Source organism: Vulpes lagopus, chromosome 4 (genome assembly GCF_018345385.1).
Source record: "Vulpes lagopus strain Blue_001 chromosome 4, ASM1834538v1, whole genome shotgun sequence".
Taxonomy (NCBI): domain Eukaryota; kingdom Metazoa; phylum Chordata; class Mammalia; order Carnivora; family Canidae; genus Vulpes; species Vulpes lagopus.
Genome location: NC_054827.1, coordinates 67,933,920 through 67,948,551, shown reverse-complemented (window position 1 = coordinate 67,948,551; position 14,632 = coordinate 67,933,920). Strand labels below are relative to the sequence as shown.

Here is a 14,632-nt window from a genome sequence, read left to right as displayed (position 1 = left end):
AATGGGTTTTTGGTACAGGGGAGGATCTGCCTAGAATTTGCAAGCCTGCTGCCACCTATTGGTTGAACCCAAAATAAGGATGAACATTGAATTGACTGGCTTGTGAGATTCCAACGAGGCAACATTTTGATTTCTGGCTTCCTGTTCTTCGCATGTACATTTGTCACAGCTCATTTGAAAGTACAAAGGAATGAGCCTCCTTGGCATGGCTGTCTCATTTTTCTTCTCAGTGTGACAAACTGTTGATGATTTTCAAAGTAGCGCAGTTATCTCCAACGGCGTGTGGTCTGTCCCGACTCATTAGTGCGCTCTGTCCTCAAGCAAACTGAAGTGGGCAGATGTGGTCTGACAAGACCAGAGTCGGGATCTGGTCCTGTTCATATGCACTGGTCATATTTTTGAGAACTGTATACTCAGGGCTACTAGCCTCAAAGGTGAAAGAAATCATCCATGTCCTGCCAACTGGAGGACACGTGGCACCTTTGAAAGCTTCAGTAGCCAGACAAGAAATGGCAGCAGCATGACATTTTAAGGCTGCTCTTGCAGGAACTAGTCTGGTGGTGACCTTGAGAAAGTCACAGAAAGTGCTCCCTTATCTCTTGTGTCCTCATGACTGAGATGGTGGTGATTGGGAATGGAAATATGTCATGAAGAAAGACATCAAAACACTGCGTATCTGAAATAGGTGAGAAAGCCCAGGAAGTACTTGGTGCTAACAGTTTGTTTCCTTATGCTGACTGAAAATGCTGCAGACCCTGCGCCTCATAGTCACCAACGCCCACAACGGCTGCCTATCTCCTTGTGGGCCCTTCAGAAATAGTCTGAATGCCCCGACTCTTCTCATCAGAAATATATAATTAGTTTTTCAGGAAACACGTAACAGCTTGATGGGAATAATAACAAAAAGTAATACTTAGTCTTTTTTGCTTACATAGGTTAAAACGGGCAATGTGATAGTGATTAAAAGAAAAAAAAAACATGAAGGCAAAAACATAAATACATAGGTAGATAAACGTGACGCCAGTATACAAAACTGTGAAAAACTAAATCTTATAAACATTCACTTTTAAAAGACTTGAAGGTGGGGCACCTGGGTGGCTCAGTCGGTTAAGTGTCTGCCTTCAGCTCAGGTCATGATCCTGGGCTCCCTGCTCAGCAGGGAGTCTGCTGCTCCCTGTGCCCCTCACCACGCTCATGCTTTCTCTCTTGTTTGTGGTCTCTCTCAAATAAATAAAATCTTTTTAAAATAAATAAATAAAGACTTAGAAGTCAGTGCTGAAGGTCCCTTTGCATTTTCCATCACATCAAATTATGAACGCTAGAGTTGGTGCCAGTGAATGTGTGAATACCTCTTCTTGGCCTAGAGTTGCTGTGACAGAGTTATAGTTTGTTTGGTTTGATTAACAGGCTTATTGTGTGCTTTGCTTTGTTTTTCTGCTCTCTCATGAAGAATTCAAGTATAGGCTCACCGCCCTCATGTGTGCTTCTTATTTTGGCAGCACTTTGACATGCCTCACGACATCGCTGCATCTGAAGATGGGACTGTGTATGTCGGGGATGCTCACACCAACACCGTATGGAAGTTTGCCTTGACCGAAAGTATGGTTTTCACAGTATTACTGTCTGTACTGTCCCTCAGTTTTATTGCTTAAAAGCATGTGACAAAATATTTGCATTTCCTTCTCTTTTTATTGATAGGAGTGGGAAATCAAAGTATAATTCGTAGTTGTTAAAAGACCTGTTTGGTTTCATTTCAGGGATTAAATTAATTTTTAAAAAGTAGAGAGAAACATTTTTTTTTTTTTCCTGGCAGTTATCCCCTTGTTTCCACAGATACTCCACAGGAAATTCTTGATGCCTGGAGTAATGTCTGCTACATTGAAAGCCAGTGTTAATTCCCCCTTAGTTCCAGAGGGAGATGATGGCTTTGGCAAAGCAGAGGGGCTGACTGGCTTCCACATTGGTATCACTCCCCATGTGGCTCTTCAGCTCTCAGTACTGCTGAGCATCAAGGCATGCCAGTACTGGTGTCAGACACATATTATCCCAAGCAGGAAGCACTCTGCGTTTTCCCTTTAGACTTCATCTTTGTTCAAAATACCAAACTATTATTTCATGTAACTCAAAAGTATGTCTGGGGACAGAAGAGCTTCTCTACTGGGACCAAGCCAGCTAGTGTGGGGATTTTCTAATTGCAATTTCGACATTATTTCTAATTCGTGAAAAGCATACTAACCCAGCCTCTGCTATCATACTAAAAAACGTAAGCTTTCTAAATTCAACAGTAATAAATGCTTAGTAGGCCACAAAACCCAAAGCCCAGAGGTGCTCTTAAAATATGGCAGGGTCCAAACCATAGGAGAAGATAGGAGTTAAGCAAAGGAATTGAAGATGGTAAATGTGAGGCATCAGGAGCTGCAACAGGCAGTTTTAGATAGAGAAATAAGGGAATTTGAATTGATGAAGATAAATAACAATTATAACAGGGAAAAAAATGTAAGTCATAACAAAGAAAAGTAAAATCAGGGGTCCAAAACTTTAATCAGATACCATACAGATCTTTGAGCCCAAGTAAATTTGGTAACTGCAATCTTCAGAATTGTCCTTTGAGTAGCTTTTGCTATTTTGTAGTAAGGACTCAGGTAAGGGTGAGTGCACAGAGGTGTGCATGGCCTGTTCTACTTCAGCAATAGCTTCCCATTCCCCTGGCAAGTATAGCTTTCTCACAACCTGTCTCCTCAAACAGGAACCAGAGGGTATGGGTCGACAGGAAAGGAAGGAGAAGAGTGGATAATTCCCAATTTCAAGACTAAACCCAGGCTTTTCAGCATAAGAAAAAATGAATAAATACTTCTCAAGCTAGAAAAGATCTCAGAAATCTAGACAGCATCTTCATTTTGTAGGTAGCAATAATGCTTAAACTCATTAAGATTCTGGTCTAAGGATCTTAATACCACCCTAGTGGTCTGTACTCAACAGAGATGTATATCCAAGTCCTCTGGAGAGGGCTTTTATAACACACATGGCCAGATCCTACTCATGATCTATAGACTGAAGAAGGGTAATAATATGTGTCTTCTGGAAAGGCTTCCCAAGTGGTTTTGACACATCCCTTGGTTGAGAAGTGCTGCAACATAGTGTTCAGCTTTGAAAGAGAAAAACCCTGTGGGTACAGTCCAGAATGAAACCGAAAAATAAATCTCAAAAATAGTACTTTCGCAACAGTCAAGATTGCCAACGGAAGCTACACAGATGTCTTAAGTATTTGCATTCTAGTATTTAACTAGTCAAATCTATTTATGTCAGCCAGAAGACTGATAACCAAACATGGAAGATTTAGCAATCAGTCTAGATGTCCACATGAAAACAGAACCACTTGATATTTCAGGAATAATAAACTATTATGAACTCCAGAAGGAAGATCTCATTTTAAACAGGGAGAGTTTAGATATATTTCAGCTTTTGCTAGGAGATTTTTATCCAGGATTCATGGGCCTGGCACCTAATTAGTGATTTGTCTTAAACTCTTTTTTTTTTTTTTTTAAGATTTTATTTATTTATTCATGATAGAGAAAGAGAGAGAGAGAGAGAGAGAGTCAGAGACACAGGCAGAGGGAGAAGCAGGCTCCATGCCGGGAGCCCGACTCAGGACTCGATCCCGGGACTCCAGGATCATGCCCTGGGCCAAAGGCAGGCACTAAACCACTGAGCCACCCAGGAATCCCCTCTTAAACTCTTTTGTAATATGATAATGCATGTGATGAATTAAGGAAATATTTTCTACTGAGCAGAAGTAATGTCAAAATTAAGTTTTCAGGTTTTTTCAGAGATTCTGACTTTCTTTTTCCTTTACTGTGCTATGTTACAGAAATAGAACATCGATCAGTTAAAAAGGCTGGCATCGAGGTCCAGGAAATCAAAGGTTGGTCTCTTCTGACTCTGAAACCCAAGGCTATTTGTGCTGAATTCTTTCATGGCTCTTGATTTCACTTAAAAAATGATCAGACTAAAAACATAATATAATCTGGTAAATTATCCATAACTTCTGTGTACGGAGCCTTTAAACCTGTATGTTGCCACTGTTTTCTCTGATAAATGGAGTGGTAATAATGAGCTCAAACTCACCGATTTTGCTAGAAAGTGATTCTGTAACAAGTGGGCCAAAGACATTCAGGGAGAAAAAAAGTCAGTCACTTTTAGAAGTACGTTAATGTCAGGCAAGCGGAAAAATACCCTCCAGTATACTTGAAAAGGCCTTCCTTTAATGGGCTCTAGTCTAAATGAGTGAGTTACTACGATAGGGGCCTGAAAAGATGAGCTGCTCGCTAAACTCCAATCTTAGCACCATTCACTGCCAGCATAGACCGAGGGCTATCTAAGGATAAGGTACTCTAACAGGCTTAGGGGGAATGAAACTGTGTCTGACTTCAGGACACTTACAACCTATAAGGAGAGAGAGAGAGAGCGAGAGAGAGTGAGTGTGTGTGCGCGCACGCATGTGTGCATGTATGTGCATATATACAAGTAAGTATAGCTCTAGTATATAACAGTTGGGAATGGGAAATGGAATTTAGCTAGTAGTAAACAACCACTGGTTTTATTAGGAATCCCAGTCAAATTATTTTCTCCCTTCCTTAGGACCAGTGTATACGTGTACATGTTCTGCTATCGGCAGGGTTTTGATGTGGTCATGTGAAATTAAGAACTGACTTAAAGGCACTCCTAATGTTTAAGTAGCAAAGTGATTCTGTTACTAGTTGCTTTACAAATGATTCACCTAGATATTCAGACCTAACCCTAGGCTTACTTGTTTTCCTTTTTCATGAAAGCAGGTGGAAAGAGATGCAAAGAAGCAAGAACCAAGAGGGAGTTTAGGGATTTTATGTAGGCAGATAAGAGAATATAGCCGGCTCAAGGTTGGAAGGGGTAAGATAATATTATACAATAAGTAAATAGCAATTGTTTGACATTTGTAGAGATTCAACCCAGGTGACTCTACTGAGTGGCATTCATGCCACAGCCCTATTGAAGAGTTCCTGATCCTTTATTTTTCTATGATTGTTACATACAGAACTATTGGTGAGTTGTTTGCTCTAAAGATATTGTTAGTAGTAATGGCTTTCATTTATGGAGCACAAACAATGAGCTGTACAAAAATGACTGAGTTAACAAATCCTTACACCAACCGTGTGATAATTGCTATTATCCCCCATTTTACATATGAGGAAATTGAGTATCAGAATTACTACTAAGATAGAAAGTGGTCGAGCCAAGTGTTAAGCCACAGCTGTCTGGCACCAAAGCCTGTGCTCTTAACCACTCTTCCTGTACTACTGAAGAGAAAGGAATATCACCAATCCATTTATCATAAATTCTTCCAAGAGATACAGGTTGGGGATGGTTCTAGTTTATTCTGAAATCTCTGGGATTTTGAAGTGGCCTCAGCCCATTTCTGTTTAAATAAATCCCACCAAAAAAAAAAAATCCAGATTATACTGCTTGGTTCATTGAGAGCAGCTCAAGCACACTGATCTCTTCTTGCCTGGCCAATGGCCAATGAAGGATGAAAAATGCTCTCCCCAGGCCATTTCCTCTTTCCTCAGCACACATCACTGACTGCATTTGGTCAGAAAACCTCCCACCCTTGTGGTAGGATAGTAAATGTTATGAAATATCTTGTCATGACAGTCCCATGTTAATAGGAATAGCCAAACGCAAATGAAGTCTCTCCTAGTCCATTTTGAACCCCTAGGACTCTCTTAAATCTTCCTTTTTTTCAAAGAGTATTTTCTTACTACAGAAAGGGAATATAAATCATGCTGAATCTCCAAAAGTTTGTCTTTTATCAAAATCTGGAAGCTTGATTCACACCACTTCTTACAAAAGAGAAGAAGAAACACCCCAGATTTAGCAACCTTATAAATTTCCAACTTTGAGTAACCTCTGATGATACTTGCCCCCACTGTGAATGGTCCTATAACTGATGAGTAAGAGCCGCGCTTTGGAACCAGTGTTGTGTTCACAGGGAGTTGCAGGGATAAGAGAATTTGTGATGATAAGAAACTTAGGAAAGGGATTTTCCAATAAAGTCGCTAAGCACAAAACAGGTATGCCGGTGTCCTACCAAAATCATAGCCTTCACCTCTCCCTCCCCAAAATAAAAGATGGTGATGGTAAACCAGTCTCGATAAAAGAAAAACTCTCCAGCCCAGTTAGCATCTTAGGCCCTATAGAGAACAACATGTTATAGGGGCAGCACAGTGCATTAAAAAGAAAGGAAGCAAGGGGGGAGGGAGGAAGGAAAGGAAAGGAAAAGAAGAAAGAAAGGAAGGAAGAAGAAAGGAAAGGAAGGAAGAAGAAAGGAAAGGAAAAGAAGGAAGAAGAAAAAGAGAAAAGAAAAATCTCATCGGTGCTAAATATATTTATTTCCAAGTATCTGTAGGGATACCAGTTTGAAGACATTTTTGTTTTAAATGGAATACATCTGGCACCTTACATGATAGAAAACACTCTATGAGGTGCCCTCTATCTTCCAGAAGCCCCAGCTTCTACCCGATGTTAGAACTTCTTCACCGCTCCTTCATCAGGGATGATCCAAATTAAAGAATTCAGAGTAAAAGTGGCAGAATTTGAATTATTAATGCTTTGGGTTTTTTTTTAAGATTTTATTTATTTATTCATTAGAGACACAGAGAGAGAGAGAGAGAGAGAGAGAGAGAGAGAGGCAGAGACAGAAGCAGGCTCCACGCAGGGGGCCCGATGTGGGACTTGATCCCGGGTCTCCAGGATCACACCCTGGGGCCAAAGGCGGCGCTAAACCGTTGAGCCACCCAGGCGTCCCTGAATTATTAATGCTTTTGAATGAAATTCATAGAGTCTTAAATCATAACTGTTTCCTCCACTTACAAAGTTTCCTCAGAAGGAACAACAGTATTCCTTTTTTTTAGACTGAGAAATTTAAATTTTGTATCCTGTTTCTTTAAAATGTAGAGTATCTTTTAAAATCTAAGCATACTTCAGTGAGTTCCAGAAGTGAGAATGTTCACGTATTTTTTTAGTGGATGACACTCACAGTCCCAGAAGGTGTATGGAATTCAGGGATTTCTAAAGTGCCGTGCATGTATGTACCTTGGCGAGTTGATTACCTCGTTCTCAGCACACTCTCTGAAGGCTAAACTGATTCTGTTGGTTGGCTACCTACTTCCAAGTTCTTGTTTCCTTTTACTGGAGCCCAATCCTAGCTCTGCCTTATAAAGGAAACAAGATATGAGCTGGTACAGCCATCGTCTTTGGTGTAGGTAAACCCACTAAATGACAGAAAATGCTGTGTAATTACCCCGGTTATAGTCACTTCAAATAGAATCAAATCCTTCCTTATGGCAACAAGTTCTTGTCTACCAATCCACATCTTTGGTCTATTTTTTTATTTTTTTTTTTTAATTTTTGGGTGGGTTTTTTTGGTCTTTTATTCTATCCTTATGTATTGTTATTTTCCTACTTAAATATAGAAGGAGCTTAAATAAAACAGAACAATTTACATATCTCTTCCACAGTAATGAAGAAAAAGACAGGACAGTGGGCAGGAAAAGTAAGAATCATACATTCCTCTTGGAAACAGATGTAGACAGGTTAAATTTGAACCATCTATATCTATCAACCAATCCATTTCCTTCTCTCCTGAAGTTTGAAGAGCCACTCCAGTGGACAGAGAAGAGGAATGATGGTCTTAACCATAGTACAGGGAAGGAAATGAGGACTATGAGGTCATCTGTAAAATGGTGATACTAATAGTGCCTACTCATAGGCTTGGTGTAATGATCAAGTGAGCACACTGTCTGAAACAACACAAGTGCTCAGGAGATATGACTGAGACCATGAAGGAAGCTGGCTCAGAACATGGAAGCAAAAAGCTGGGACCTGCCATTCGTGTGCATCACAATTTGTGTTTATAGTATCTTAAGTAATTTGAGAAATGCTTCCTTGGAGAAGTGTCCAGCAAGCCACTAAGCTGTGCCCATGCATATTAACCAGAGATTTTCCTGATTGTGTTAGACCACCTATTCCTGCCATTTGGTCAAAGTTTCCCTGAGGCCATATGATTCACTCTGTATTAGGGGGCAGGAGAGTACACCAAGAAATTGAAGTTCTTCTAGAAACCTTGTGAGCCTTTTGGCAAACATTTGATTGCAACTTGTAGCCTTTGCACTCTAGGGTTTTTGTACATCTACACATATGTGCTTCTGGAGGGCAAGAATGTCTCAAGGCTCAAACTCATTTTCAAGTCTGTAGTTATTAAGATCCCTGAAGCAGCTTATATGGTTTCATTATCTCGGTTCGCAAAATGCCACTTGAGGGCTAATATCTACCCAATACCAGTCAATATCAGAGAACTGTTCTATAAGCTGTTTTCATCAACAACAAAATGATATACAGTGCACATCCACGTACACTTAATGGCTTGCTGGGAACTGTATAAAAAGAACCTGAAAAGAACGCAGTTCTTTTCCCAGTTTGTAATACTGGAATTAATGCATGCAACTATGCATGTGATGTACCATTGAACGTTAACAGGATTCAAAAACTAAATATTAAAAAAAAACCCTAAATATTCAAAACATACTTAGCACCTTCTGTATAATAAACATTTACACTCAACAATTTTATGAAGGAGATGTTTATTTTTACCATCACGGTTCTAAAGATGAGGTTCTTAAGGCCCAGATCATTTAAGTAACTTGCCCAAAGTTATACAGCTAGTTCTATAGGAGAACTGGGATTTTAGCCCAGATTCATTTGATGCCAGTATGCACACCAGTTCCTTTGCCCTGTACCATGCTGCCTGGGTATTTTAACTTTTAAAAAAAAATGCAGGAGGAGGCTATATATTTTTGGCAGAACTATAGCTCAAGAGGGAATAAAGGGCAGAGTCAAAGAAAAACAATGTAAAGGTACGAAACCACTGGATGGAAATAATTAATCACAACAGTAACTGTAGCTTGGTAGATCCAGATATTGAAATGTGAACCCCACATGCACTGAAACTCAACAAGTTCTTCATGAGCAGTTGTTGATTTGCCTGGGTAGGGGTGGGTGGGGTGGTTTTGGAGTCGTTGAGTCAGTTGAATATTGTGAACTCTTTTTTCTCTGAAGAATCCGAGGCAGTTGTTGAAACCAAAATGGAGAACAAACCCGCCTCCACAGAGTTGCAGAAGATGCAAGAGAAACAGAAACTGATCAAAGAGCCGGGCTTGGGAGTGCCCATTGTTCTCATTACAACCCTTCTGGTTATCCCGGTGGTTGTCCTGCTGGCCATTGCCTTATATATTCGGTGGAAAAAATCAAAGGCCTTTGGAGGCAAGTAAAATGAGCCCCTTGAACTTGGAACCTACCTTTGAAAGAGTGTTTGGCCTGATTATCCTCAAAGTTTTGTCGTGATTTTTTTCAGTGTTTTTTTTTTTTTTTTTAAGTGCTCTCTGCCTTTTTTTGGTGTTACTGTGTATGTTCCATATATTGTCTATAATTAGTATCACAGTGGAAAAAGATATATGAAGCCTCAGAAATTTGGATAGTTACATTAAAAAAATATAACCTTTAATACTGCCTTTTATCAATTGGCATAAGCCCAGTTAATATCTCCATACAAAACGGTATAGATAAAGTAGGCAGTAAAAACTAGGTCAGGAGGAGGAGATCCTTGATGTTAGAAACCAGCTCACTCGTCAGAATACTTGGGTCAGTTATTTGGGAGTTATATTTTCCCCTCCTAGTCCTGGCTCAGCTCTTAGCTACATGACCTTGGGCAAGTTACTTAATTTCCCCAAGACACAGTTTCCTCATCTATAGAATTGGGCATAAAATACTCACAAGGTTGTGTGAGAATTAAACGAAATAATAAACATAAAGCATTTATCACAGTAGCTGCCACATAGTAGGTGCTTAGTTAATACACCCATCACTCTGAGGAACAATCATTGGTGATAAAGTAATACAAGTCATAAGAAGTCGGAGAGGATACTTGTCTTAAACCTCAACTTTCTTAGGAAAGCAACTATTTCTATAATAGATCATTGGGTAGTGTTTAAGTAGTCACAACTTTTTGTGAAGCCATCAGCCTTCCTTTAGCAGGCAAGGCAAGGTACAGTAATGGAGTCAGTATTTTATCAAATCATTATTGTAATGGACCCAGGAGGTGAGTTCCTTTCAAGACATTCACATAAAAGAAGAAATAATCTGACCCGTGACTCTCACCTCTCAGGAGCAGTCCCTTGGCTGGGTCCCCAGGTCCTAAGGCAAGAGTCCACAGCTGCGTCTGGGAAGGAATCCATGGGCCAGGGTGGGAGGCAGCATTTGATCAAGAAATAGCATCTGATTCTGTTTCAGGCCAAGGCGGCCATGGCAGGGATTCAGTGCCCATGGCAAAGCCCTGACACAGAAAAGGACACAGAAATATAAAACAGAGGATTCCATTTAATAAGTTGTGAAAGGGAATTTTTCTAGGGCTGGTTTGCTTTTGATCTGCAATCGATAAAGCTCTGCAAAAAATACTGTAAACTCTTCAAAAAAGAACTTTTGAGCCCCTGTTATAGGCATGGAACTGTGGTAATAAGCAGGGGCAAAGGGTAACACAGCCATTGTCTACCTGGAGTTAGAGGAAAGCTTCAAAAAGCAGGAGTCTTTCATGTATGCTTGTTTACTGATGTATCCTCAGCACAAGTAACAGTTCCCGGCCCTAGGGATTTGATAAATAGTTGTTGGGAAAATGACTGAATGAATAAATGGAGCTTCCATAATAGGTGACACATAATGAAAGAGATGACATATCAACGTAACAGTAGAGGGTGGTTTAAGTGCAGTGATAAATACACAGGTTATCAAGAACACATGGGGTTGGGGGTTGGGGGGGCAGAGGGGAGATGGGAGGGCAGGCAGCAGGAATGTTGGTAATCCACCCACGCTGGGAGGAGTGGCTGGGGAGTCAAAAAGTCTCTCCTGTTTGCTGTTAAGCACATGTGACGTGGCGCCGTTAGAGAACCCCGAGTTTACGGGAAGGTGTTAGGAAGGCAGAGACCTAGGTCACACCGTATGAAATTACCATTATTCAATCGTGTAATTATTCAATCGTGAAAATAGCAGTGTTATGTGGTTCTCTCTAATGCATTTGATTCTAAAAGTAGACCAGCCTCTCACCCATTTTCAGCATTTGTTCTGGATTGCTCTTGTCTGCTGCATGAGGATTTTTAGTCAACCTCATAAAAGACCTTCCATATTTACTCAACACGTGCAGCTATTTCGTGTCAGCTCCACGTCAGACACTGTGCTAGGCACAGGAGATAAGAGGTCAACTAAGGAAGGTCCCACATCCTCATAGAACTTACAGTCTGGTTTGTTGGCCTTCCAACGCCCTCCCTAGATCCTTCCCTTCTTGCCTATTTCTCTCCACACCGACTCTCCTACCTTTCCTCTCTCATCTGCTTGCTAGCTTTTCTCACGATGCTGCCTCCACTCCTGGTCAGAGGCCCTGGGAGAGCCCCAAGCCTCACTTCCATGACCATAACCCTGAGGCGAGTAGCCTTCAAGGGAAGACAAAAAGTGCAGAGAGCTATAGAGCAAAGGGGAGAAAATAAAGCCCACTGGGAGTTCTGCCTCCCTAATAAAGAAAGAAAGTCCGACCTTCAAGGAGATGGGCAGCACCATGGTGAGAATGTGGGTCACCTTTATGACTGAAGATATCCAGCATTTCAGGTCCTTTAGTCAAGTCTTATACAAAAGAGAAGTGATCTACGTGAATCCAAAGCTTTCTCAATTAATTCTTAATAGAAAGACTAAAATCCAAAACAAAAACTCTTAAATTATGAATAACCAGAGCTTCCAGATGATTTCAAATTTTTGGCAGTTTAATTTTGTCCTAATAAAGATAACTGATACTTACCGGCCACTTCGGATGTACCAGGTGCACTGTTCTCAGCACATCCCATGCAGTCTCCCATCTAAACCTTGCAGATAGGTAGGGATTGCCGCTGGTCACTCTTTTCTCTAAATGAGGCTCAGAGAAGCAACTTATTATTGAGATTGCCCCACCTGTAAGAGACACAGGCAGGACTCAAACCCAGCTCTGGCCCTCAGATACATCACAAGAATCTATTGCCTCCTTTTCTCCTTAGAACTGCATTCAGACAAGATCCAGGCCTTGTTTTTGATCATTTATGAATTCCTGATTTTGTACTGAAAATTGAGCCCATGGTTGAGGAGGGTGATTGGGACTCGTTTTGAAATGTGCCATCTTTCTCTAGCAGATTCTGAACACAAACTTGAGGCAAGTTCAGGAAGAGTGCTCGGAAGACTTAGAGGTATGCCTGTGACCTTCCAGAATCCTTCACATTTGGCTCCAAGCCCACACACGCTCATGTCCTTTACAGAACAAAGAGATATTTCTTATTTTCTCTCTGAAAATGAAATCCCTCACGTGCGGCGCAGCGTTAAGAGAATACAAACCATAAACTAAACCGAAGTGTCAATCTAGCAGCCGATTTCCCAGTTTCGTTTTTTTTCTGCTTTGCCTTTCTGTATTATCTAATTCTCTTCCCCTGCCTTTTCTCTGGCTTCATTTGTCTTCAGTAAATTTTCTGCCACTCGGTCGGCCTGTCAGTACTTGTCATAGTGAAGATGACCTTTTCATCTAGTCATTGAAATGAAGAGCCCCTTGAGGGATGCCAGTTCCAGAGAGCCTGGAAAAAAAGCAGGAGCTGAAAAGCGAATCTGAAATAATCCTACAGAAACACATAATCCCGGGGAGCTTTTTTTTCTTACTTATTTAAATAAATGTGTGGAGTCATAGCTGACTCTGGAGAAGTATCTCTCTCTCTCACTTTTTTTTTTTTTTCCCTAAATCTACCCTTTGGCATCACAACTTCTAATTTGTTTACCAGTTAAGAATTTACAGGGAGACGGAGAATCATTTGTGCAAAACTTTACCTGAGTCCTGTGTCATTGTGTGCTTTCTTCAGGAAAGGGCAGTGGAGGCTTAAACCTTGGAAACTTCTTTGCAAGCCGGAAGGGCTACAGCCGAAAAGGGTTTGACCGCCTTAGTACGGAGGGAAGTGACCAAGAGAAAGATGAGGATGATGGAAGCGAATCAGAAGAGGAGTACTCAGCACCCCTGCCTGCAGCCTCAGCTTCTTCCTCCTGAAAACCCGGCTTTGATTTAGGTTGATGAGAATTTCCAAGAATGCCAGATACCTTTCCCTTTAGCACGTTTAGAGTTTTGCGTATTTAATTGTAAACTGTACTAGTCTATGTGGGACTGTACACGTTTTATTTCCTTTGTTTCGATTTAGTTGGCTTCTGTTTCTAGGTGAGGAGTTTCTTAAAAGTTCATAACAGTGCCATTGTCTTTCTATGAACATAGACTAGAGAAACAGTCCTCTTCTTCCATCACACTACTAATCTAATGATGGAAGGTTTGCTCATTTACATTTTCGAGACTCTTCTGTAGATGTAAATAACCTCCTCTGCTTGAACACAGTATTTTCCCCATAGCACTTCATTGCTGATGTCTGTCTTTGGTGCCTTTCCTGGTCAGCATTCTCAGCCTGTGGCAGTAAAGAGAAACTTTGTGCTGCGTGAGGACAAAGCTGCTAAATCTCCTTCTATTTTTTTAAAATCACTAACATTATATTGCGACGAGGGAAAGAAAAAAAAAGTCTCTATTTAAATTTGTTTTTTTAAAATTTTCCTCTTCAGTTGGTGTGTTTTTGGGATGTCTTATTTTTAGATGGTTACACTGTTAGAACACTATTTTCAGAACCTGAATGTAATTTGTGTAATAAAGTGTTTTCAGAGCATTAGCTGTCAGAGTGTATTTTGCAATTTTTGCATATTTGCACGGTTTTGTAGACAACTTTTGTAATAATTACACAGACCACAGGTACAGTGAGAACTACTCAATGTCTTCAAAGGAAATAAATGTGATGTATTGTATTAAAATGAAGGTGATATTTTGTGATGTAGCTGATATAAATTAAAAGCCAGCATCAGACTTTACATACATGTGTAAAACCAGGCTCTCTTTTAAAATTCAAAGAGACTTTTTGCCTGTACATCAATCAGGAGGTAAATAATTTAATAAAAGGTGATCTAGGGGATCCCTGGGTGGCTCAGTGGTTTGGCGCCTGCCTTCGGCTCAGGGCATGATCCTGGAGACCCAGGATCAAGTCCTACATCGGGCTTCCTGCATGGAGCCTTCTTTTCCCTCTGCCTGTGTCTCTGCCTTTCTCTCTCTCTCTCTCTCTCTCTCTCTCTCTCTCTCTCTGTGTCTCTCATGAATAAATGAAATCTTTAAAAAATAAAATAAAAATAAAAAATAAAAGGTGACCAGGATCCCTGGGTGGCGCAGCGGTTTGGCGCCTGCCTTTGGCCCAGGGCGTGATCCTGGAGACCCGGGATCGAATCCCACGTCGGGCTCCCGGTGCATGGAGCCTGCTTCTCCCTCTGCCTGTGTCTCTGCCTCTCTCTCTATCTCTCTGTGACTATCATAAATAAATAAAAATTTAAAAAAAACCTTAAAAAAATAAAAATAAAAGGTGACCTAGCTAAGAGGAAACCTTTGTCTCAAATTATGTATGCAAAAAAGTCC

The 14,632-nt window shown here is 40.7% G+C and overlaps 1 protein-coding gene across 14 annotated transcripts in view; it reads left to right on the top strand.

Moving 5' to 3' along the window:
* The window catches only part of PAM (peptidylglycine alpha-amidating monooxygenase), a 274,617-nt gene extending 260,776 nt beyond the window's left edge, over nucleotides 1-13,841 (top strand). For 4 of the 14 annotated variants that reach the window (XM_041752522.1, XM_041752520.1, XM_041752521.1 and 1 more), the window contains 5 exons: nucleotides 1,500-1,599; nucleotides 3,869-3,922; nucleotides 9,151-9,354; nucleotides 12,291-12,347; nucleotides 13,005-13,841. In XM_041752522.1, coding sequence (XP_041608456.1) covers nucleotides 1,500-1,599; nucleotides 3,869-3,922; nucleotides 9,151-9,354; nucleotides 12,291-12,347; nucleotides 13,005-13,186 — 597 coding nt within the window. In that variant the 3' untranslated portion in view covers nucleotides 13,187-13,841. The remainder of the gene's footprint in view (nucleotides 1-1,499; nucleotides 1,600-3,868; nucleotides 3,923-9,150; nucleotides 9,355-12,290; nucleotides 12,348-13,004) is intronic. The other 10 variants (XM_041752523.1, XM_041752530.1, XM_041752526.1 and 7 more) reach the window with 5 other exon arrangements.
* The last annotated feature ends 791 nt before the right edge of the window (nucleotides 13,842-14,632 follow it).